At 44.3% G+C, this 23,667-nt stretch overlaps 1 protein-coding gene across 2 annotated transcripts in view; it reads left to right on the forward strand.

Annotated features, from left to right (window-relative positions):
- Positions 1-23,667, forward strand: part of ARHGAP26 (Rho GTPase activating protein 26) — a 352,726-nt gene that overhangs the window by 113,223 nt on the left and 215,836 nt on the right. For both annotated transcript variants that reach the window (XM_006128543.5, XM_014576262.4), the window contains exons 9-11: positions 386-486; positions 6,698-6,792; positions 20,909-20,987. In XM_006128543.5, the coding sequence (XP_006128605.1) occupies positions 386-486; positions 6,698-6,792; positions 20,909-20,987 (275 nt within the window). The remainder of the gene's footprint in view (positions 1-385; positions 487-6,697; positions 6,793-20,908; positions 20,988-23,667) is intronic.

Below are 23,667 nucleotides of genomic sequence, written 5' to 3' on the forward strand. Positions count from 1 at the left end.
GCATGAAAGGGGGCTGGATTGAACTGGCTTCAGGCCCTGCCCCTGGGGACTATAGAATAGTCAATTAATCACTAAGAATTCACATGGTTAGTCGACTATTCAGTTAACCAGTAGCTAACATCCCTAGTGCCTGTATACCTGGTGCTGTTCCTGACTCTGCCAGTGATTGATTTAACTCTGCATGTCGGCTCTCCCCTCCATGCAGCAGGGATGATGATGCTTCTACTCACTTTAATAAAATGCTTTTCAGAGGTATCGATGCAGAAATCTGTATTGTTCTTCTTAGGGTGTTTAATTTATCAGTAAAGGTGTGACGTTGGTAACATGACTGCTTTGTAGGCTGAAGTTAATTGCTAGAAGTCTCAAAACTTAAATTCTGTTATAGGTCACTTTGGGACTTCCTGGGTAAAGCATTACTGCACATATCAGAGGGAATCGAAACGAATCACCATGGTACCATTTGACCAGAAATCTGGAGGAAAAGGGGTGAGTGGAAATACAAGTCAGCGTGCATGCATTTATCCTGGGGTCACCCTAATGGTGATTTTCTGGGGAAGAGATACTAGGGCAAGTCTTGTTCTTGGCCCAACAAAGTGCATTGTGTTTGTCAACATGGAGCCCCTGAAGCTGCCAAAACCTTGGTACTGATGGATTTCATTGGTGGAGTCTATCCAGTCTCATTCTCTTGTCTCCCACTGACCTCTGCTATAAACTTTGAGCAGAATGACACTGAAGTGCTGGCCTCTGTGTTTTTTTTACCCTTTGGAGATGGAACCCCTCGTATTCCCTGTGAGAGGATTTTTTGTTGGAAATGCCCCTGCTGCCTTTCAGTCAGAAACCTTCCCCTCCAGGCAGTACCCTAAGGAGTTATTAGCCTCCTCTCTTTGGCACACACCCACAGCACTAGCTGATTAGTCACTGAGAGGGTGGCTTAAAATACTAATCTGCAAAGAGAGCCTCAGGGTGCTGATTTAAAGAGATGTAGATCACATCTCTGCGGGTACTAACAAGCTCTGTAAAACCATCATGGTGGGAAAATAACATTGTTTATTCTGCAAAAGTAATTGAGCAGTAGATTTCCATTCAGTAGGAGTAGCAACTGAGTAAGAACTTGCCTCTTCAAAGAGCTATTGAAGAATAAATCCACATATGCAGACACTAAAGACTTGTCTGCTTAGGGATGCTCGGGAAAGTTAATCCAAATTAAGAGCTTGTCTACATTTCCACTTTACCACACTATAACTTTCTCCTTAGAGAGGTGGAAAAAACACCTCCACCCCCATCTTCAAGTACAACAAGTTACAGCGCTGTAAGAAGCACCAGTGTAAACAAGCTCCCAGTGCTGTTATCTGCTCATCTTGTGGAAGTGGTTTACCATGGGCAACAAAATGATTAAAGGTCTAGAAAACATGATTTGTGAGGGAACACTGAAAGAACTGGGCTTGTTTAGTTTATAAAAAAGACTGAGAGGGAACATGATAGCAGTTTTCAGGTATCTAAAAGGATGTTACAAGGAGGAGGGAGAAAAATTGTTCTCCTTGGCCTATGAGGATAAGACAAGAAGCAATGGGCTTAAATTTCAACAAGGGAGGTTTAAGTTGGACATTAGGAAAAACTTCCTGGAGTGGTTAAGCACTGGAATAAATTGTCTATGGGGGTTGTGGAATCTCCATCACTGGAGATACTTAAGATCACCAGTCTGGGATGATCTAGACAGTGCTTGGTCCTGCCATGAGGACAGGGGACTGGACTCGATGACCTCTTGAGGTCCCTTCCAGTTCTAGGATTCTATGATTATCTGGGGAGAGCGCTCTCTCTCTCTCTCTCTCTCTCTCTCTCTCTCTCTCTCTGTCTCTGTCTCTGTCTCTGTCTCTGTCTCTGTCTCTCAGAGCTGGCGTCATGACCACATTGCTGCTTTAAACTTACAAGGGTAGACCAAGCCTAAAGGAGAGAATTCAAAGTAGATTAGTTAAACCCCCACGTGGACACACTCAGAAATAAAGTGGCCTAAATGTGGTATAGTGTCAGAATACAACAACATAACAATGGCCATACTGGGTCAGACTAATGGTCTGTCTAGCTTGGTATCTTGTTTTCTGACAGTGGCCAATGCCAGATGTATTCATCACTGTGTGCATTTATATTTCTTTAACCCAGCAAAGTGCCTACTTAAGTCCCTTATTTAAGGGTGGCCAGACCACAACATGTCCGCTCCCCTACACATCATATCCCCTGAAATAAGTATGTTGGCTGACTGGCACCCATGGCTCTTTATAAACACTCCATTCTAGGTAGAATGGACTGTCTGTCATGGCTCCCTGGTCTCTAGCGTGACTCTTGGCCAGGCGATACTCACTCCACTTAGGACTTGTCCAACTTGGAAGATTTTTTTCCTGCTTTAACTGAACCAATAGCCTGTTCTAATCAACTCTCTGCTTTGACTGCAAGGCTTCTTCCAGGAGGGTCAGCAGCGTTAGTTTGTGTCCCATCCCTAAGCTCCTTTTCCTGAAGCTAGCCTCCGGGATTTTCCCAGTGCTGTCAGGGAAGTGCTATTCAAAGAATGCCTTTTGGAGAGAAAGGAATTTTCAGCTGATTAATATTTGGCACCATCCATGGCCTGAGGTGGTTTCCCAAGAGGCTGGCAACAGGCTGATGACAGGCAGAGCCTCCACAGCCTACAACAGAGATCACTAGAGGTCACATATCTTGCTTCTGCTGTTATCTGCTTCGGAAAGATTCCTAGAATGCCTGAGAAGGGGGAAGACTTGCAGGGTCTCTAATAAACTACAGGATTGGTTTTAGCAGAGTCACTGTGGGCTGATCTTGACAATCTTACCGGTACAACGGTCAGTTATGGGTGTGGTTTCCCACTGATATAGTAATCATGGCACAAGCCCTAGTGAAATGCAGTTCACAATATTATTCTAGGCCCCTAATCCTTTTCTGGAAAGGGAAATGTCAGGGTTGTGATTGTTCAGAGGTGTGTGAAAAAGGCACGAAAAGCACAGGGATATGTGCAAACTCAACATTTTTTCAGTGTTTTGTTTTGTTTTTTAAATTGAACCATTGGTGTGTGTTTTTTTTTTTTTAAATTCACGTGAGACATCAAGAGCACCACATCAGACAGAATAATCTAACAAATCAGAGCAAAGAATCCTGTCTAAATTCATGTTGCACTAAATAAACCTGGGCTGTGTTTGTTGTCATCATTACTTATACATGTCATAGGCAGTGTTACTCTATAAAAAGGTTCTGTATCATGCCTCTACTGAATTTCCTCTTCTGAACTGGCAAATGTGCGCTTGATCAACATGCATTTTATTCAGCAAGTAGATGTATCATTTTAATGTATTACTTAGGGATCTATGTCTGTCACAAAGGCCATGGAAATCACAGATTTCATGATGTGCTATGACTTCTGTGACTTTTGCAGTGGCCAGCGCAGCTGTCTCAGGTATTGCCTAGGCAGAAGCAGGTATGGCTGGCCCGGGTGCCTGCATGAGTAGCAGTCCCAGACATGGCCCCCGACAGCTGATGCTGCTGGCCTTAGGCTCCTTCCCCAGCAGCAATCCTGGGACAGCCAGATTGTGTCACTTGCCCTTGCCCCTTGTGTCGCTTGCCTCACCTCTTGAGCAGTGTCCTGTCCCTCACCCCTCAATATTTTAAAAACGAGTAGTACTGTGGCACCCTAGGGTATGTCTACACTACAGCACTAATTCGAACTAACTTAGTTCGAATTAGTTAATTCGAACTAAGCTAATTCGAATTAGCGCATCTAGACTTAAAACTAGTTCGAATTAGCATTTTGCTAATTCGAACTAGCATGTCCACACTGAGTGGACCCTGAACTGAGGTTAAGGATGGCCGGAAGCAATGCCGGCAGGGCATCAGATGAGGACTTAGAGCGTGGAGCTGCTGTCTCAGGCTAGCCAAGGGCTGTGCTTAAAGGGACCCGACCCCCACCCCGGACAGACAGTTCTCAGGGGTGCCCCGCTTGCAAAGCAGTCCTGGCTTGAAGTGCCCTGAGTGCCCACAGTTGGCACATCACAGCACTCGGCCATCAGCCCGGCTGCACTTGCTGTAGGCTGCCATCTGGAGGGGGGGTCAATCAAGGGGCTTCAGGAGAGTTTCCACCCCGAGGAGCCTGCAGAGCCAGCCCAGTCCTCCCCATCGGGGGCTCGTACCCCATTCCTCCCTCACCTCCTTCCACTCACCCCTCCCAAGCCCCCCTTCCTGATGTACAAAATAAAGGACACATGTGTTCAAAAATAGAAACTCTCTTTATTGAACAAAACTCGGGGAGACTGGGAAAAGAGGGTGGGAGAGGGGAAGAGAGAGGGTGGGAGAGGGGAGGGCAACTAAAATGATCAGAGGTTTGGAACAGGTCCCATATGAAGAGAGGCTAAAGAGACTGGGACTTTTCAGCTTAGAAAAGAGGAGACTGAGGGGGATATGATAGAGGTCTATAAAAGCATGAGTGGTGTGGAGAGGGTGCATAACGAAAAGTTCTGCATTAGTTCCCATAATAGAAGGACTAAAGGACACCAAATGAAATGAATGGGTAGCAGGCTTCAAACTAACAACAGAAAGTTCTTCTTCACAAAGCAAATAGTCAACCTGTGAAACTCCTTGCTGCAGGAGGCTGCGAAGGCTAGAACTATAACAGAGTTTAAATAGAAGTGAGATAAAGTCATGGAGGTTGGGTCCATGGAGTGGTATTAGCCAGGGGGTAGGAATGGTGTCCCTGGCCTCTGTTTGTGGAAGGCTGGAGATGGATGGCACGAGACAAATGGCTTGGTCATTGTCTTCGGTCCATCCCCTCCAGGGTGCCTAGCGTTGGCCGCTGTCGGCAGACAGGCTACTGGGCTAGATGGACCTTTGGTCTGACCCAGTATGGCCATTCTAAGCACAGGGCTCAGGGTCGGGGGTCTCAGTGGACCACCTTGATTTTCATGCCAACCTGCTCCTGGGTGGCCAGGCTGGCAGCTCTCCTGCCCTAGACGGTCACTTTCCTGTGCCTAGTGCAGAGGTCGTGGATGAGGTCCACGATGTCTGCACTAGACCAGGCGGGCGCCCGCCTCTTGCAGACCTGGGCAGGCTCCCAGGAGCCACCAGCCTGGTCCCGGGAAGAGGCGGAGGGCTGGGTGGCAGCGGGTGGCCGGCTCGAGCCGTGCCAGGTGCAGGGTCTGCTGGCAGGCTTGCACCTGGCACGGGCACCGTAGCCAGCCCGTGCCCCTTTAAGGTCTCCGGGGCCGGGATGGGGGCAGAAGAGTTTCCCTGGTGGTGCCCAGAGTGGCCACCAGGGAAAGCTGGGGAGGGCTAGCCTCCCACTAGTTCGAATTAAGTGGCTACACAGCCCTTAATTCGAACTACTTAATTCGAACTAGGCGTTAGTCCTCGTAGAATGACGTTTACCTAGTTCGAATTAAGCGCACCGCTAGTTCGAATTAAGTTCGAACTAGCGGTTTGCATGTGTAGCGCCTATCAAAGTTAATTCGAACTAGTGTCTGTTAGTTCGAATTAACTTTGTAGTGTAGACATATCCCTAGAGACTAACAAAAGCATTTTGTATAATGAGCTTTCAGGGGCAAAACCCACTTCTTCAGGTGATCCTATATACTTTTACTTGTCTCTGAGGTGCCACAGGACTACTCATTTTTATAGGTACTGATGAACACATCTACCTCTCTGAGACTCCCTAATGTTTAGTCAGGGGTATTTATAAGTCATGGGCCATGAATTTTTGTTTATTCCCCATGTCCTGTCTATAGAACTGGAATGGCCCTGCTCAATCAGTACACACACTGACCACTCAAACTAAACCAGCGGTTCTCAAAACTATGGGTTGGGACCCCATATTGGGTTGGAACACCAAGGCTGACTTAGATTTGCTGGAGCCCAGGGCTGCAGCTGGAGCCCCACCATGCAGTGCAGAAGTGAAGCCAGGGGTTTTAGCCCTGGGCAACAGGGCTCAGGTTACAGGCTCTCTGCTGGGGACGGAAGCCTGAGGGCTCGGGCCCCCTGCTTGTAGTGAAGGGAGTCGGGCTTTGGCTGCATCTCCCCTCCACCCTCAGTGGCTTGGGCAGGCTCAAACCCTTCAGGCTTATGTAGGCTTTGTTGTCAGAAGGGGGCTCGCAGTGAAATTTGAGAACCCCGAGCTAAAGTAAACACTATATGGAACACTGGTTCCATCTAGCAGGGCGTGGCGGTATACACACCTGGACATGGTATACATACATGGACATCTCCCTCCACCCCCGATCACTACACTTTGTACAGCACCTAATAAAAGGGGTGAAGGGTGACCACCAACCTGACAGTACAAAGTACAGCAAGGGAAGAGTGACTTTGCTCAGTGGGTCAAGCTCTCCTGTTTTACAAGAGCTGTGGGGCATGTGATGGTTATATGGGACAAATAAGACCCTTCTTTTTATAGTTACAAAAGTGTTTTCTGAAGGGCACCCACATGGAAAACTGAATCTATATCTACTCGCCAAGCATGGAGAGACAAATCAAGCTGGCAAAGATTTAAATGCTGGAATTCCAGGGCGTGTGGATATTTCAAAACTTATGCTTAGACCCACAAGCAATTCCCTCTGGGGGTTAATACATCTTAAGCATAATTCTGGTAGGCTGGGTATGTGTAATGGACACAATTCTGTTCTGTAGCTAATATAGCAATCTTGTATCCTTATAGGGCGAAGATGAAGCAGTCACTCTCAAATCCTGCACACGACGGAAAACTGACTCGATAGAGAAGAGGTTTTGCTTCGACGTGGAAGCAGTGGATCGGTGAGTGGGGCAGATGTCTTTCTCATGCCAGTGGAAGGGGGCACAGCCTTGGCTTACATAGGCTTTGATTTACATAGTGATGCCCAGCCAAGGAGTCAGAATCATTGAATCATAAAGCTGGAAGAGATCTCAGGAGGTTATCAAGTCCAGTCCCCTGCCCAAAGCAGGACCAACCCCAACTAAATCAACCTAGCCAGGGCTTTGTGAAGCTGAGATTTAAAAACCTATTGGGTTGGAGATTCCACCACCTCCCTAGGGAACCCATTCCAGTGCTTCACCACCCTCCTAGTGAAATAGTTTTTCCTAATATCCAACCTAGACCTCCCCCACTTGTGCACATCCCTTTGTGCAAATGGCTGTACCAGCAGCAATATGTGCATTGCACGCAGATCTACTGGGCCTTGTGGGAAAATTCTGGTGCCATTTTAGCAGTATGTTTCTTGTCTCTCTTAATCACATACTCGGTGAATGGCAACGGTTAGCCCCTGCAGCTGTCTCCTTTTTCCAGTTGGGGAAGGGGCTTGTTGCAAGATGAAGCACTAATTCCCTGTATGGTGCAGAATTTAATCAAATCTCTCCATTTTGCAGAGTTTGTTCCAGTGAGGTAAGTATCATTAACAAAGGAAAAGATGTCTCAGAGGGGTGTCCATGTAAGTCTGTAACTTAAAAAACAAGTAGTCCAGTGGCACCTTAGAGACTAACAAACTATGTATATTTTTGTTAATCTCTCTGGGTATGTGTACACTTGCACCCTAGTTCGGACTAGGGATAGAAATGCAGGCATTAGAAATCGCTAATGAAGCGGGGATTTAAATATCCCGTGCTTCATTAGCAAGATCTCACTGGGGCACTAGTTCGAATCACAGCTGATTCGAACCAGGAAGTGTGCTTCGGGACGCGATAGTTCGAGCCATGGGGTTTGGTTTGAACTAACGTTACTCCTCATTTTTTGCATCATTTTTTGAGGAGTAACATTAGTTCGAACCAACGCGTCCCAGCACGCACTTCCTGGTTCGAATCAGCTGTGATTCGAACTAGCGTGCCGGCGAGATCTTGCTAATGAAGCACGGGATATTTAAATCTCTGTTTTTATTAGCAATTTTGAATGCCTGCATTTGCAACCCTAGTCCGAACTAAGGTGCAAGTATAGACATACCCTATGAATCCACGGGACTACCTGTTGCTTTTAAAGGAAAAGAAATTCAGCCTGGGTTTTAGAAAGTCCTTGTATGTTGCATAGACACTGCACATCCTTCTAGTGTCTTTGTGTTTTGTATATAACATGATTTCAGCTTTTGTGCTGGAGAATGGCTGGTGCAGGTTCACTGCGGATGGCTGCTTGTAGAAATCCCACACTCACACCCAGTGCATGACTCTTTAAAATTGCATCTTCTGATAGGATTTATCAGTTGGAAGCTGAACCCTCCTAAGTAAAGCATGAAAATGTCTGTCTCATCATTATTCTCTGGTAGGGAACAAAAAAACACAATGAGAAATGATTGATTGTATCATCCCCTGTGTCCAGGAGCCTAGACAGAAACCAGGATCCTATAAAAGACCTGAAACTGAGTCCTCACCCTGGCATCCCCATGTCCTTGTGCTGGGATGTCCTGCTAACACGTGCACCTTGCAGTAGTATCCCACTTGCCCCTTTGTCGCTAACGTCTGTGCCCTCCAGACAGAACTGTCCTTACACATGTGCTCTACAGAGCCTGAACACCTGCATCACTTCCCCCATAGGAGTGTGTGTGCACCATTGGGGAATAGGCTGCTCCATGTGGGGGCTGCTCTTCAGGACTCTGGGGGCCAGGGCCAGGGAAGCGGAGGGTAGGAGAGGGGCAGGGAGGCTGGGGGAGGATCAGGTGGAAGGTGGAGATGCCAGTCTGCGAGTGGCGCGATTGGAGCTGTGGGCCCGAGGCACATAAGGGGACAGCCTCGCAGCTGGTGTTGGGATTATGCATACCCTTCACTGGCCACAGACAAACAGCAGCTTCCCCTTCTGCTGGAAAGCTGGACAGCTGGCAAGCAGCGACTTGGGGCTGCCACTCCCACATATGCAACACCTAGCTGCCTAGGGCACCAAGAAATTTGAGGCAATGATGCCCCACACAGCTGCATGTTCTGTGTATGCATAGGGACGGCCCTGATTCCAGAATTCCATTCCTCCTTTGTCACTGACTCACAGTATGGCCCTGGGCAAGTTACTTTATGTAATTACTTTACCTGTTTGTGCATTGGGGATAATAGAAACTCTGTCTACTTCCTCCCAGACTTTCCCCGAGGCTTGTTTAGGCACTCTACAAAGTGTTTTAAGCTTCTTGGTTCGAAAGTGCTATGTGAGCAAAACATTTTAATTACTAATTTATTTTGTTATGACGTGACAGCTTGTGTGTATCTTGCATGAGGGAAGAAAGAGGAAAGGGGGAATGGACAAGGAAACATGGCAGTAGATGGGGCACTGCCTTGGGACTAGAGGGAGCTGGCTGGGTTCAAATCCTGGTTCAGCCAGCACCAGGCTTTCCTATGAAACCATGACTAATACACTTAATCTCTTTATGCTGCTTCTGCCACCAGTAGAATGGGGTAATGCATCTTTATCTCACTAGGCTATGTTTACACAGCAGCGTTATTTCAGAATAACATCAGTTATTTTGAAATAACATAATCTGTGTCTATACTGTAAGCAGTTATTTCGACATAATGTCGAAATAATGTCAAGCTGGAGGATTTCTTACTCCATCTCCTGTAATCCTCATTTTACCAGGCGTAAGGGAAGTTGGAGGCAGAGTGCTCTCACTCAGACTTCCTGCTGTATAGACAGTGCCAAAAGCCAAAATAAGGTATTTCAACTTAAGCTATGCAATTGACGTAGCTCAAGTTGCGTAGCTTATTTCGGCTTTAGCCCTGCTGTGTAGCTGTGCCCTTAATGATTGTTGTTCAGATATTGGTGATAACAGCCATAGAAGCATTTAGAGACAGAGGAAAGTTCATATTCTATTTAAGTATTTATAACTCATCGTTGCTGTGAAATCTGAGTGCTTCTAAAATTTCTATGGGTATTAAAATATTAAGAGAAAGGTATTGGTGTAGCCACAGCGAAAGTGATTGGCTAAAATCACTAAGCTGCATCTCATGTCTAACATTTTGGTACCGTCTCTAGGTGGCAGTCTTGGTGTTTTTCCCAATGTTGTGTTATAGTCAGTGTGAAAATAGTAGTGCTGTAACCATTGCATTTTGGGAAACTGGTCTAATTTGCAATTTATTGTGGGAATGTGCCTGTGTTGCAGTGATGCATGGTATTTTGCAAAAGAATCACCATTAAATTTACTGTCAATTTTCTGTTCCTTCCTTTTCCAGCAATAAAGTTTAATCAGTACTTTAAAAATGAATGTCTGTGTATGATTTGTGATAGAAATCTTCCAAATGAGTATTGTTTACCTTTTTCCTGTTCTTTGGCAGGGAGTAAGAGTCCAAAGTTCCCAAAGAAGACATGGTGCATATTTGGGGGAGCAAAATTAAGTGTCAAATGTTTCTAATATGGCACATGCTAATACTTTTGATTTTTGTTTGTGGGGAAGCAAACAAGGCATAGTTTAACATTGTGAACAAAATGTATCTTGTATATTCATAATGAAGTGAGCCCCTTAAATGGTGTAATCCTGTTTGGCTGATCAGATACATTGTGCCAGGTGATGTACAACTTGGTGTTGGCTAATGCTTATTTGTAGTTTTTGCCTTAAATCAGGTTTATAAAGCAGGGATAGCGCAGATGTCTTTAAAAAGGAGCATTAGGAGAAGGGGCATTGCTGGTGCCTGGCTTGATAATTGCCTAGGTATTCGGGGTTTGCCCCCTTGATTGATTGAATGCTACATTTGTCCAGATTCTCCCCATGCCATGTGCAATTTGTTATTGAAGAGTCTGCCACCATTCTGCTAGAAGGCCCATGTATTGCTGACTTGGAAACAACGGGTATCTCAGCACTCCTGAAGCATCTCTTATAGCCGAGGTGGGGAATCTTTTTTGGGTCGGGGGCCACTGACCCATAGAAAAATCAGTCAGTTGCATATAAGTGAGAAGCAAAAACAAAACAAACAAAAAAACCCCAAACGCTCATCTGACGTGGCCCCCGAACGGGAAGGAGAAAGACATTCCCTTCTCACACCAGAGCCTAGGGGAGCTCTGGTTGGTAGACTTTGTGTCTCTAGCCCCACAGGAGGATGGGGGGGCTGGAGTGCCTGCATGGACATCCCAATGCTGGGAGGGAGCCCCAAGCCTCAGGGGCTGGATCCAGGCAAGATGGAGGCCCCGGCCTTAGATTCCCCCCCTGTCTTATAGCCATATGCTTACTCAAAGGCTGTTGCTTTCTGTGCTGTATAATTGCTGAAACAGCATCAAATAGGCTGTATTTCTACTGACGGGGCTAGTGAGTTTCAGTGATTCTCCCCATGCCACAGGCAATACAGTTTGTACTTGTTCCCTTGCTGGTATCGCGTTGCTAGTGACCTTTGAAAGAAAGAAATTACTGGGGCTGTTGCATTCTCTCCAGTGCAGAGTGAAAGTAACCTGCTCTCTTCCTTGCTCTTGGTGGCTTAGGGCGATGTACAGCACACCTTGCCCTGCTGCACAGGAGAACAAACGTATTCACTGCATTTAGGAACTGCCCTTCAGACTCCTCTGGTGTGTTACATTCATGGGACAATTTTTCTAGCAGGGCAGTAGGTAAGGCCTCTGCTTATGGTGTCAGTGGAATTGACCCTTCAAGAGTTCAGTCGTTAAATCCCTCCTCATTTGTAGCTTTTTCTCCCTCTCCCCCATCCTTCGTTTTGGTGACTTGCCCTGCCTCTGGACTCTGCTGATTAGAGAGGTGATGTTTGACCTGAGGAGGACTCCTGAAACTGACATAGCAGTATGAGGTATGTTGTGCCAACACAAGGTCACTTTGTCACTGCTTAAATCAGAATGGCAGACACCTTGACCACACATTCAACTCTTTGCTCAGCCTTGTAGATTGTATTGCTATGCTGTTTTATGTCTCTTATAAAGCTCCTTATATTGTCTTGGCATGACAAGAGGCTACATGAGTCAGAGCTCTTATCTTTTTTCCTCTTGCTCTCGTTCTTTATTCTTCTGGAAGAAGAAAAGCAACTCCCACTCTGCCCCCCCTCCCAGACCTTTCGGATTAAACTTTTGACTTTTTTTGGTCTTAACATTGATATGGTGCCTCATATCTTCCCTGGATATTTAATCTTTTAAACCTTGCTTGTTATCAACACAATCTGAGAACGTCTTAAGAATTTACATGGACTTCAAGTTTTGTCGTGGCAAACAGAGAGATTAAATGTATATTGCTGTACTGGGATACCTTCCTGTGCAGGGAAGCGCTCACCATTGAAGCAGCCTAGTGATTGGGCAGGGTTATAGCAGATTATCGTCCAAGCTTCCCCGTTTCTTACTGTTTCACTGCTCTGAGGTGGTCTGTCCTTCCAGTGACTCTCCCCTCCAGTCTGGCCTCTATTCAAGTCTTTATATGTATCCTGTAAGGGATGGAGTCCAGAGGGCCCCCAAGGCCCTCCAGTTTGGTTAAGAACTCATGTCCCAGACCTTTTTACTTTGAGGGTCTTTCCCCCAGCTAGATTCCCCATGTCATGGCTGAGCCTCTGTAGTTGTCCCTCTTTAGGGACTGATAGGCTGTGTCTAGACTACATCTCTCTTTTGACAGAGGGATGTAAATTAGATATTTTGAAATTGCAAATGAAGCGGGGATTTAAATATTCTGAGCTTCATTTGCATAATCGTGTCATAGCGCTCTTTCGAAAAACTGCCATTTCAAAAGTAAAACCGCGGTCTAGACGTGGTTCTGCTGAGCATGGCAGACTTTTTAGAAAGATCCTGGACTCCTCTAAACTGCCGTTTTACTTTTGAAATGGCACTTGTTCGAAAGAGTGCCATTATGCGATTATGCAAATGAAGCACGGGATATTTAAATCCCCTCTTCATTTGCAATTTTGAAGTGTCTAATTTACATCCCTCTGTTGAAAAAGGGATATAGTCAAGACACAGCCATAGAGAACCCCAAGTCCACTCTACCACTGGACTCTGGACTGGAGTCCAGTGGAGAAGCAGCTAAGTCCTGGACCCTGGGGTGTCATGCAGCTGCCCCCAGATCACTTCCCACCAGGTGACGGTAAGAACTAAAACCCAAAGATAGTCGCTGTTCTTCAGCTTTTGCTTATCGGTTAATCGACTACACTATTTCATCCCTAGGAGAGACTGTCTTCAGACTTGTCTGTAAAATACCCAGCATGCTGCTGGCACCATACAAATAACAAGAAAAACAGTAATGTGGTGACATCTTTTAAAATGCACCACAATCAGGAAGGCATCTCTGTATACTAAAGCACCCCAATGTGTATTTCAGCAAATGAATTGCGTGTAGGGAAAACGCAAAAGCATTTGAAATATAAATAGAATTGTTATTGTTTCACAGTCCCCTGCCCCATATTCTTAAAATGTATGACTTTGAAGTAAATACCCAGAGTTTATCTGCTTAAAGGCAGAGAAAACACATTTTATCAATTCTGATCCCATGCATAAGTGAGTGTGTGGCATAAAAAGCCTGTATTGTCCTTATAAGACCTTATTAGGAGTTCCTGAATAGCTATAATGCTAGCTGTGATGGGTTTGAGCACGGTGGTCCTCTTGAGACTATCACCTGGTGTGCTGGTGATGCCACTGAGATTTCCAGAGCTTCTGGCACCCCCCCCCCATTCTGTCCTGTTGGACCAGAAGCTCTTGTCTCCTTCACCCAAGGCATAGAGTTGAGGTAACAACAGAGTAGTACAGATGCTGAACCAGAGTAGCTCTGAGTGGGCTCAGGTATAAAGCTGTTGACAGCATCAAAAAACACAGCCCCAAAGAGGATCAAACCCCCAAATAAATCCATTTTACTCCTATATAAAAGTTTTTCACACAGAGGAAGCTTGTAAGATCAGCTGCCTTTATCAATGAAAGGGAGAGATGTACTGTACATGGGTTGCTTCCCAATGCCCCCAGGTAACGATTGTTTACACTGGGCTTGATAATAAACAAAAGTGTATTAAATCTTGCTTTTTAGCCTTAAGTCAGGGAGACTCAACTTTGAAAGTCCTGGGGGCTACAGTGATACTCACAGCACATACCAAGGGCCGCAACTTAAGCGTGGTTGAATATATATGCAAATATATGCAAACTGCTTATTTCACACTAGCAGCATGAATACAAAGATTAAGGCAAGACTACACAACACGCAGGCCCCATTTAAGTCAGTTCTGCTGATATTAATAAAATGCAATATTTACCTGATTTCCACCCATATGACAGCAATGACAGTCTAGGAATTTAACTACTAAACGCATATCAACAGAAGAACATTATACTGACTTGCCATTGTGGAGTGTGTTCCCATTGGAGGCCATGTTCAAAGGATCTCATCCGTGGGCCATGTGTTGAGCCCTGTGTAAACCCAAATTGCACTATGGGCTGCAAACTGCACCACAGGCCACATGTTGAGTAGTTCTGATTTAAGTGATTGCAAGTGAAAACAGTCAGATCAAAGTCAGTTACTAAGCCAAAATAAACAAAACATAAATATACAAATGTATTAGAAGCAAGAGGAAGACCAAGGACAGGGCAGGCCCAATGCTCAGTGAAGAGGGAGAAATAATAACAGGAAACTTGGAAATGGCAAGACTTCTTTGTTTTGGTTTTCACCGAGATTGATGGTGACAGGATGCCTAACATAGTGAGTGCTAGTGGAAATGGGGTAGATTTAGAAATTAAAATAAAAAAGAATAAATTAAAAATTATTTGCAAAAGTTAGATGTCTACAAGTCACCAGGCCCTGATGAAATGCATCTTAAAATACTCAAGGATCTGATAGAGGATGTATCTGAGCCTTTAGCTATCATCTTTAAAAAGTCATGGAAGTTGGCAGAGATTCCAGAAGACTGGAAAAGAGCAAATATAATGTCCATCTATTTGAAAAAAAAAAAAAAAAAAACAACACCAACCCAGGAAACTACAAACCAGTCAGTTTAACTTCTGTACTAGGAAAGATAATTGAGCAAATAATTAAGGAATTAATTTGCAAATATCTGGAAGATAAATAAGGTGCTAGGTAATATCCAGCATGGATTTGTAAAGAATAAATCATGTCAAACCAATCTGATAGCTTTCTTTGATAGGATAACAAGCCTTTTAGATAAGGGAGAAGCTGTGGACGTGGTATGCGTAGACTTTACTAAAGCATTCTTGGGAGTCTGGACACAGGCTCCTCATGAATGAACATTTTCACTTTCATATTTTTTCAAAAAAAAAAGCTTCCCTGGGTGAGAGACTGAAATTATCGTATTTTGTTTCTCTCTCACTCACACATCTAGTTGAGAATACAGCCCTATGAGCTCTCTCAGGAGTGGTTTGCCCTTCACTTAAGCTCTTATTTAGAAAAAGTATATGATAAGATCTCTGCCCATCAAAGGAGAGGTTGGTACCAACCTGCCACAATTCATAAATGTGTTTCTAGCAAAAGGTTCATTGTCAATACTTAGTAAATTATATCTGTTTTAGAGATTTGTGCACGCGTCTGCAAGTCCGTTTGTTCAAGAATTCCTCCTAAACAGTAAGAGTTAGGCCCCCCAAATTTCGTATGCAGCTTCTTCTCCTAACTCAAAGCAAGGTCAGGTTTTGGTTGTGCCAGGAAAATGGGATGTGCCTGGAAAGGGAGGGGCTTGTAGGAGGAATGCAATACTGCAGCGTCAACTGTGGGCAGCCACACTAGGGAGGGAGTGGCCAACTAGGTACAGGGCCTGCCATGTTGCCGGCCACTGGCCCAGTTAAGTGGCCTTCCTTGCCCCAAACCCCTCCCCCAGCCCCAATGCTAGACTGGGAGGGAAAGCCCTGCTGACCCCACCACTGCTTTCTCCCCCCCCCCCTACCAGAGCACCACCAGGGCTGAGCAGTGCAGGCCCCCCCAACCTCGCAGGAGCCACAGCCCTGTCACCCCCAGCACCTGCACGGTCCCCCTTTCCTCCCCAGACTGGATATGGAAAGCACGGTTGGGGCTGGCCTGTTCAGCCCTCTCCCTGCCCCCGGGTCAGCCAGGGAGCACCACTGGGGTGGGCCTGCATAGGCACCCCCCCTACTTTCCCCAGGCCAACTTGGGCAAGCTGAATAAGTCTTCTAGTATTGTTAATAATTATCCACCCATTAGATAATTCCTCTATTTCCATTAAATCCTCTTGTCTACCAGACACACAGTTTTGATAGCATGGGTGTAGGGTTTCCAGTGTGTTTCTTTTCCAAATGGAGTGAAGCTTAAGTGGTTTTCTCTCCATTTGAAAATAGGTAAAGTTCCAAAGCACTAAGCCTGTGAGTAGTGACTGAGTCACCAAGGGGATTAACAAAGATAACATACATTCTGCCTGGATTACTTGGACCTAAACTTGTTGTAAGCCTGAACAGCCTGTGTCCACTACTGGGTAGATCTGCTTTGTGTCTGTTAAGAGTCCCTGGTGAATTGTCTATTGGCAATGTCCGGGTTGGGGGAATGGATTGCACAATTTGTGCTTGGTTCTGTGCTCCTTGTTTATAAGTGCCAGAAAAGCTGCAAGAAAAAGGATCAGAAATATGGAATTTCTAATGTTTTATTGGCAAGCAGCGGTCCTGCTATTATCAGGGGCCAAACAGACTTCATAACAATCATGCAACTTTTATTCACCTTTTGAGCCATTTTTAAGCAGGTCATGTTGGAAACTTAGGTGTTCAGAGCCCTCATCTGTACTGGAGGTTTAATACCAAGAGGACGGTATATGGTGGGTTGAATGCTCTTTGCCAGCAGCCAGAGTAATGCTTGTGAAGTCAGTGTGCTCCTTACTTTCTTCACCACAAACTGTGTTTTGCTGCTGAGAACAGTGGTCCTTCAAAATGAGTTTTTCCTTCTCATCTGGGGCTGGAGCACTTGCCCTGCATACAGATACGGAAGTCAGATTTTGATGAGTGATGATGCCCAAATATTCCTGCAAGGGGTGTTGCGGCTCACTTTTCTGGATTCATTCCAGCTCCTCACCCAGCCTCTGGCAGTTGCACAGTTGTGTTTTTCCTGTTGTCAGGGAAGCAATACATTTCAGTCACGCAAAATGAGCTATAGTAGTAATGGGACTGAAAATAACCTGTAGGTGCATAGGGTGGTGCTTCCCCCCCAATCTCAAACAACAACTGATTCGGAATGAGGCCTGTTTCCCATAACCTGGCTTAGTGAAAGCAGCACAGTTGTTAGACTCTCTGTTTACTTGTTTTGAATCCCAATGAGGTAGCATGTGACTTGGCTTCCCTGATGTTCTTTTGGAAACCGCAATGCACTATACTGGGATATTGGTACAGAACAGAAAAGTTGTCAGTGACTGGCGCCATTTCAGATTTGTTTGCAGTTGCTGCTTCCGAAAGGATACATTTTGGGATTTTTTAGGATCAAATTAAAAACCAAATCATTAGATTATATCCTGTTTAAATAAACCTTCGTGCCCCACTTCCACAAATCTCTCTGCCACTCCCTGGTCTTGGCAGCACACATCATATGTTGCTTGCCCTAATGCAGAATTAATCCATGTTCTTGGGCATGCTATATGCTGTCAAACATAGTGGGGAGCCTTATGCTAGTTGTGCATTGTATTAACAAATCGTGTTTCAACACTGCAAAGGGAGCCAGTAGTTTAAAAAAAAAAAAACAGCAACAACAACTGGTGGAAGTCTTTTGCAGTAGTCTTTTTTTTTTTTTTTTTTATAAAGGCAGTGTGGTCCAGTGGATAGAGCACTGTGCTGGATATCTGTTCCCAGCCTGCCCTCTGTTGCATGTGTGGTGATCTGGCTAAGCTAGGTTACGCTGACTGTGAGGAAAGGCAGAGGCAAACAAGACGAAAGGTATAATTATAACTGTTAGAACTTTATAAGGGAAAACCCCAGAGTTGTACCATGAAATAAAAAAAGAGCATTAGCAAAAATGTACTACTTAAAATAATAAACTACAGGCAGTCCCCGGGTTACATGGATCCGACTTACATCGGATCCCTACTTACAAACGGGGTGAGGCAACCCCGTACTAGCTGCTTCCCCCCAGCAGACCAGGGAGACACGAAGCTAGTGCTCCCCCCCCCCCTCCCAGCAGACCAGGAAGACGTGGAGTGGCTTTTCTCAGCAGACATCTCAGCTTGAGAATAAAGAACTGAGGGAAGTGAGGTGTGGGAGAATAAAACTGAGCTCTGGAGAAATGTTTGGCTAGAGTTTCCCCTACAATATGTACCAGTTCCGACTTACATACAAATTCAACTTAAGAACAAACCTACAGTCCCTATCTTGTACGTAACCCGGGTACTGCCTGTATAGCTTACCAACTCATTACCCTTACGTGAACTGGCACATGCAGGGCAGTTAGTACCAAATGCTTTGGTAACAATAAAAGATATTACTTAACAGTATACTGTCTCACTTTGGAGAATAATCAACTTTCTCTGTCCTTGAATCTTTTCACATAGCTTACCCACAAGCTGGGTTTCTTCACCTTGTGGGCCCTTACTGGTCCACCAGGCATCTTTGAACTCTATCTTTAAACTTCACTGTTGGAGTTCAAACAGTTATTCTCTCTGTTCATGTGCTTCAGGCTTCTTGTTTACTGTTTTCAGATGTGGTTTCACCTAACAGCTCTTCGACCAGTTCTCTTTTTCACCAATTATATTTCCTTTCATTTTTTCCCTTGATACTCCAAGTCTGTAGATTTTATTTTCCTCTGTTTCCGTTCTCTATTAGTGCCTGCTCACATATGCAGGTTTTGATTTTAATTTTCTATTACTCCTTACCTGAAATCTTTCCTATTTTACTTCTGTCCCCCGTGTCGCTTCCCAGTCCCCTTATTCTCCTATTCTTTTATTTTATCACCTCACTTTCTACCCAGCCTCTGGTTCATCTGGCAGCTCAGCATCTTGACTCATCTCTTTCTCTAAAAGCTTTTTTGACTGCAGGTGGATTCTAAGCCCCTTCTCAATTCAAGCTGCCCTGGCCTTGGCATCTAAGGGCTGCAGCAGGTGCTAGTGCCAGAGTGAAGGTTACTATATGTGATTTAGGCAGTCCAGTTCACCTGTGTCTATTTCCAATCTCTAAAATGAGGTTAAGGAACCTCTTACTTGTAAAGCAATTTCAGATGTTCAGGTGATTTTATCAATATTAGCATAGAACTGTTGTCATATAGTTTAGCCTCTGGGTATGGTTGTGTCCGGATTAAATGGGGGAAAGAACTACTTGTAAAGTGGATATAATTAGGGAAAGAAAACGGCACATGTATACTTATTTGCGAATTGACACTCCAGAGGTTGGTATTCTGGTGTTCAGTTTAGCAGGTTTAGTAAAGACCCGCTAAATCAAATGCTGAGGGTACCCGCCCACCCCCCCGGTTGATGCTGATATCCCTCTCAATGAGTAAGGGAAGTCAACAGGAGCATTTCTCCTGTTGAACTCCTGCAATGGGGATGGCGCCAAGTTCGAATCAAGGTACGTCGACTAGGGAAGTAAGCGACTTGTCAACTACTCAGTAAGCATAAGCTTATTGGATAGTTGAGTAGTCACTTGACCAGTTGCTTCTCCCCCCCACCCTCCCTTGCTGCTTCTATCAGAGAGAGGCAGCAAGTGGGGAGCAGGAGCCAGTGCACTGTCTCTGTGGAGGTATCCCTGCTGCTGCGCCTCTCATTGAAATGTACAAATGCAGGCGGCTCTTGAATATTTCAAAGGGAGAGGTGCAATGGGATGGCAAGCACCCCCTTTATCGACTAGTTGATGGAAATTCCATCGACTAGTCGATTATTTGATTAATTGAAATGTATTATCCCTAACGTCAACTTCAGCTATACAATTAATGCAACTGGAGTTGCATATCTTAATTTGAACTTATCCCCTACTATAGACCATGCCTAAGGAATGAGAAGAGAAGTAGGTATGGGGAAGGGGCATTTTGCAGTGCAGTGAATAGAAAATATGTAAATTCACAAGTATAAAAGCAAGAAGAGATCTGAATTTTCTGCTTTCTAAGTTCAAAGATTGTATGTACCTGAGTGACAGAAGCTTCCCTTGGATTGTACTTACCAAAAAACCCAAACCCAGTACTTCCATTACATGGAAAAGTTCCATGGTAAATGAGGAATGCCCAGATAAGCACTTGTTAATTGTTTTCGTGAGTTACTTGCAGATCCTGTCTGGTTGCTGTTGCAATGCCAGCAGATCTCATCAGGATTTATACTAAGCAGTACACAAAAATCCCCTTTTGCCTCTACTCCTCTGCTCATTGGAGGAGGCAACATGCTAATTTCTTAAGTGATCAGCATTTCCCTTTGTTTGGGTGTGGTAGAGGGGTGAATGCCAGCAAAACCTTCTGGTTGCCTATACTGAATAAAATAGAATTCCCATGCTGGAGAGCAGCAATCCATGAATTAGAATGAGTGATCACAATCTGTCACGGACATTGACATCAAACTTTCTTTTAACCTAAAGTATCTCTAGTGCGGCTGCGTATAAAGTTGGACTTGTAGTAGCAATATGCAGCTGCGGAAGTTTGTGGAGATATTTGTACCTCATAATTCAAGGTGAAAGTTTCACTGAAGCTTCATTCCAATGAAGCAGCAGTTTTTGTCTGGTGTTTGTGCCTAGGCTACTGTGAGCCCTCGGATGTCCTTGGATTCATTATTGAAACCAGCTTGCTTCTTGTTTATTGGATACCTTCAGCAAACTTCATGGCCCATGATCCGCTGTCAGTTACAACTGTGCGGTACCACTGAAGCCACTAGAGTTGCACCAAGCTAAGCAAAAGAAGAATTTGTTGTCAAATATCCTATTCCAATAATATATTAGTTCTCCTGTAAATCACTGGGTAGATGCCTTGAGGATTAATTTTAATATGTTTCAAAGTCCAGGTGTGGCACACTAAGGGTATCTTTTTTCGAACTTTATCCTAAATTTATCTTCTTCTGCCTGGTTCACCTGATGAATTTGATTTTTTTTTAATACCTCTTTTTCACTGCAGTGTTTCTTTCTTCTACACAGGCCTGGTGTGATCACCATGCAAGCACTTTCTGAAGAGGACAGAAGGCTTTGGATGGAGGCTATGGATGGCCGGGAACCGGTAAGCAGGGACGCTAATGAATAACTGTTGAGAAGAATCAAAAGGCTTTTTTTCATGGCCTGAGGCAGATTGTCTGCTGTGAAGCATGTCACACTGAGCCTGCCAACCTCCATGAGAACTGTATCTGTGGGGCAGCTCTCTGGTTCGGCACAAGAATGATTTAATCCTTAATGCTGTGTTACCAGTGCATGGATGGCTTGAAGGCTCTGGCTAATTTTTTCTCCTGTGGACCGTTGGTAGGCTAAACTAGCTCAAATATGCTCCTGTGCTTCCGGGTTGTATTAACAGGAGAGCACAGCAACAAGAGAAAAGGAAGAACATGCAGCATGTGATTTGCAGGGCTTTCTGGAACCTGCTGGGCTCTGTTTCACTGTTTCAGTAAGAGGGCTTCACCTCCTTCATCAGCAGCCTGAATCTTGTGATTGTGTTCACTCCTGCTTGTCCAAAGTAGCTCAGAAAATGGGTTTCACAAGTGGGGGAGAAAAGGGAGGATTCCTTTGTGGTAGGGTCAGTGTTAAAACCTCAGTACAGGATCGGAGCTATAAATCGTGAGCGCTTCTAGTCAGGAACGGCGTTTCTTATTTGTCTGTCAAGTGCCACATGTGCAAAATGTGCTATAAAATAATAAATAATACAGAGCAGCCCAGATTTCCTGTTGGTGGCCCTAGATTTAGGTGAAATAGTTTAAAATCAGTCATTCGTACTGCCCACTGCTCATTTTTCTTCCCTGTAATGCCCATCTGTCCAGGTGGCTTGCTAGTCTAGTACAACTACCTTTGTAGGTTATCTGCTTTGGAGATGCTATGCCTGAGGTATGTTCATAGCGCTTGCAGCTGGCCACCCATGTATACCGTTTGCATCCTCACTTTAGAGAATTGCAATCATAAGGCTGTAGTGGTGAAAAGTGCTGTATGTGGGTGGACAAGGTAGATCCCTTGTCCTTGATCCACCTCCTTCCCATCTCTAAAGTTACAGGAAATGGGGTTGTAAATTTGTTTTGTTTGTGGATTTGTCTTATGACACCATGATGTCAGATGCGAGGCTTACTTCACAAAGTTTGCTTTGCACAATAAGTAAGTTTAACCCCTGGACTCCTAGCACTATACATTGTGATTCCAAGTGTGCTCTTTTTTTCCTGCTTTATTTTACTGATCTAGAAAAGAAGCTGATCTCCTTTCCAGTCTCTTTTCCTGCTCTAAAAGTTCAAGATTGGAAAAAACAGATCGTATTGGATATAATTCCATGAACAAATTTAGAAGCCTAGTGTTTAACAAGATTAAAGTGTATTCAGCTGAATTTTGTTTTCATTACATTTTAATACTAAAAACTAATGTGGTGCTACTGTTTAACCTAGACTAAATGTGGAATGTGAGTTATAAGCTAAGATATGTTGATGAATTGAAAAGAATTACCATACCTTCAGTGCTAAGAGCAACAGCCAGATAGATATGGCTTTAGTCTATTAGTTTTCACTGAAGTAATTAGTTATACTAAAAATCACAAGTTTCCTTTGTTTTCTGTCATTCATGGAGGCTAGAAAGAAAGAAGTCTTAGGTTACATCTACACTCCCTCAGATAGCTGGAGCTCAATAGCTTAGGTCGACTATGTGGAATTGATGTACCTTAGCTCAGGTTACTGTGGGATCTTGTTAGACACTAGGCTTCTAAATTTGTTCATGGAATTATATCCAATACTGTCTATTTTTCCGATCCTCAGTGAGCTAATGGGAGACTCTTACTGTTCTCATCTAAGGTAAAATGATCCGCAGTCAATTTGGCAGGTCTTAATTAGACCAGCTAAATCGACTGTTAAGAGTGTGTCTACACTGCACCCTTACCTCAAAATGAGATACGCAATTTGTGCTATGCAAATCTTATTTCAATTATTTTTCAGAATAGGCTAGTTCAAAATTTGGCGCATCTACACACTATTTCGAGACATCCCTTATCCCTCATGCAACAACATTTACAGGGATGCTGAAATAGTGCGTACGCTATATTTCGCTATAGCGGATGTGTTCAAAAGACGCAGGGTTCTATTTGGTATCCCAAAATAGCCTTGCAGTGTAGATGTACCCTTAGTGGGCCGATTCAGGCTATAGGGTAGGCATAGGATGAGTCTGATCACAGAGCATTTAAACTGACTTTTTGTGAATTTTTTCAGCATTAAAATGTTCTGGTCTCTCTGGTCAAATATTAAATTGTATGTTTTGGGGGATTGCTTTTTTATGGGAGACAAAAACAAGGATACAATTTGTACATATTCACAAAGGTGAGAGTAGTATGTTGTAAGATTTAAAAAGGCACAAATTAGGCTGTTTGCTTTGTGGCAGAAAACAGAGCAAACAAGATAAGCGTTTTAGTAAGATTGGGGCTTTTCTTGCCAATCCTGCACTGAGAACACCAGCCAGAAGAGAGGTCGTAGGGTCGGCATTATCTTGTTAATATTTTCCAAAACACTAACAATCAGAGCCTTTACAACCATCCTCATTTAAACACAGCCTGAAATGTGCCACAACTTTCCTGAAGTGTTTGGAACTTGGTGTTAAAAACTGTGCATCTCTTTAATATCTTGCAACTGACACTGATAGACCTCTGCGTGACTTGAAGGCTTGTCTCTCTCACCACTAGAAAATGGTCCAATAAAAGATATTACCTCACTCACCTTGTCTCTTAAAAA

The sequence above is a fragment of the Pelodiscus sinensis genome, chromosome 16, assembly GCF_052426305.1.
Source record: "Pelodiscus sinensis isolate ZL-2025 chromosome 16, ASM5242630v1, whole genome shotgun sequence".
In the NCBI taxonomy this organism is placed as follows: Eukaryota; Metazoa; Chordata; order Testudines; family Trionychidae; genus Pelodiscus; species Pelodiscus sinensis.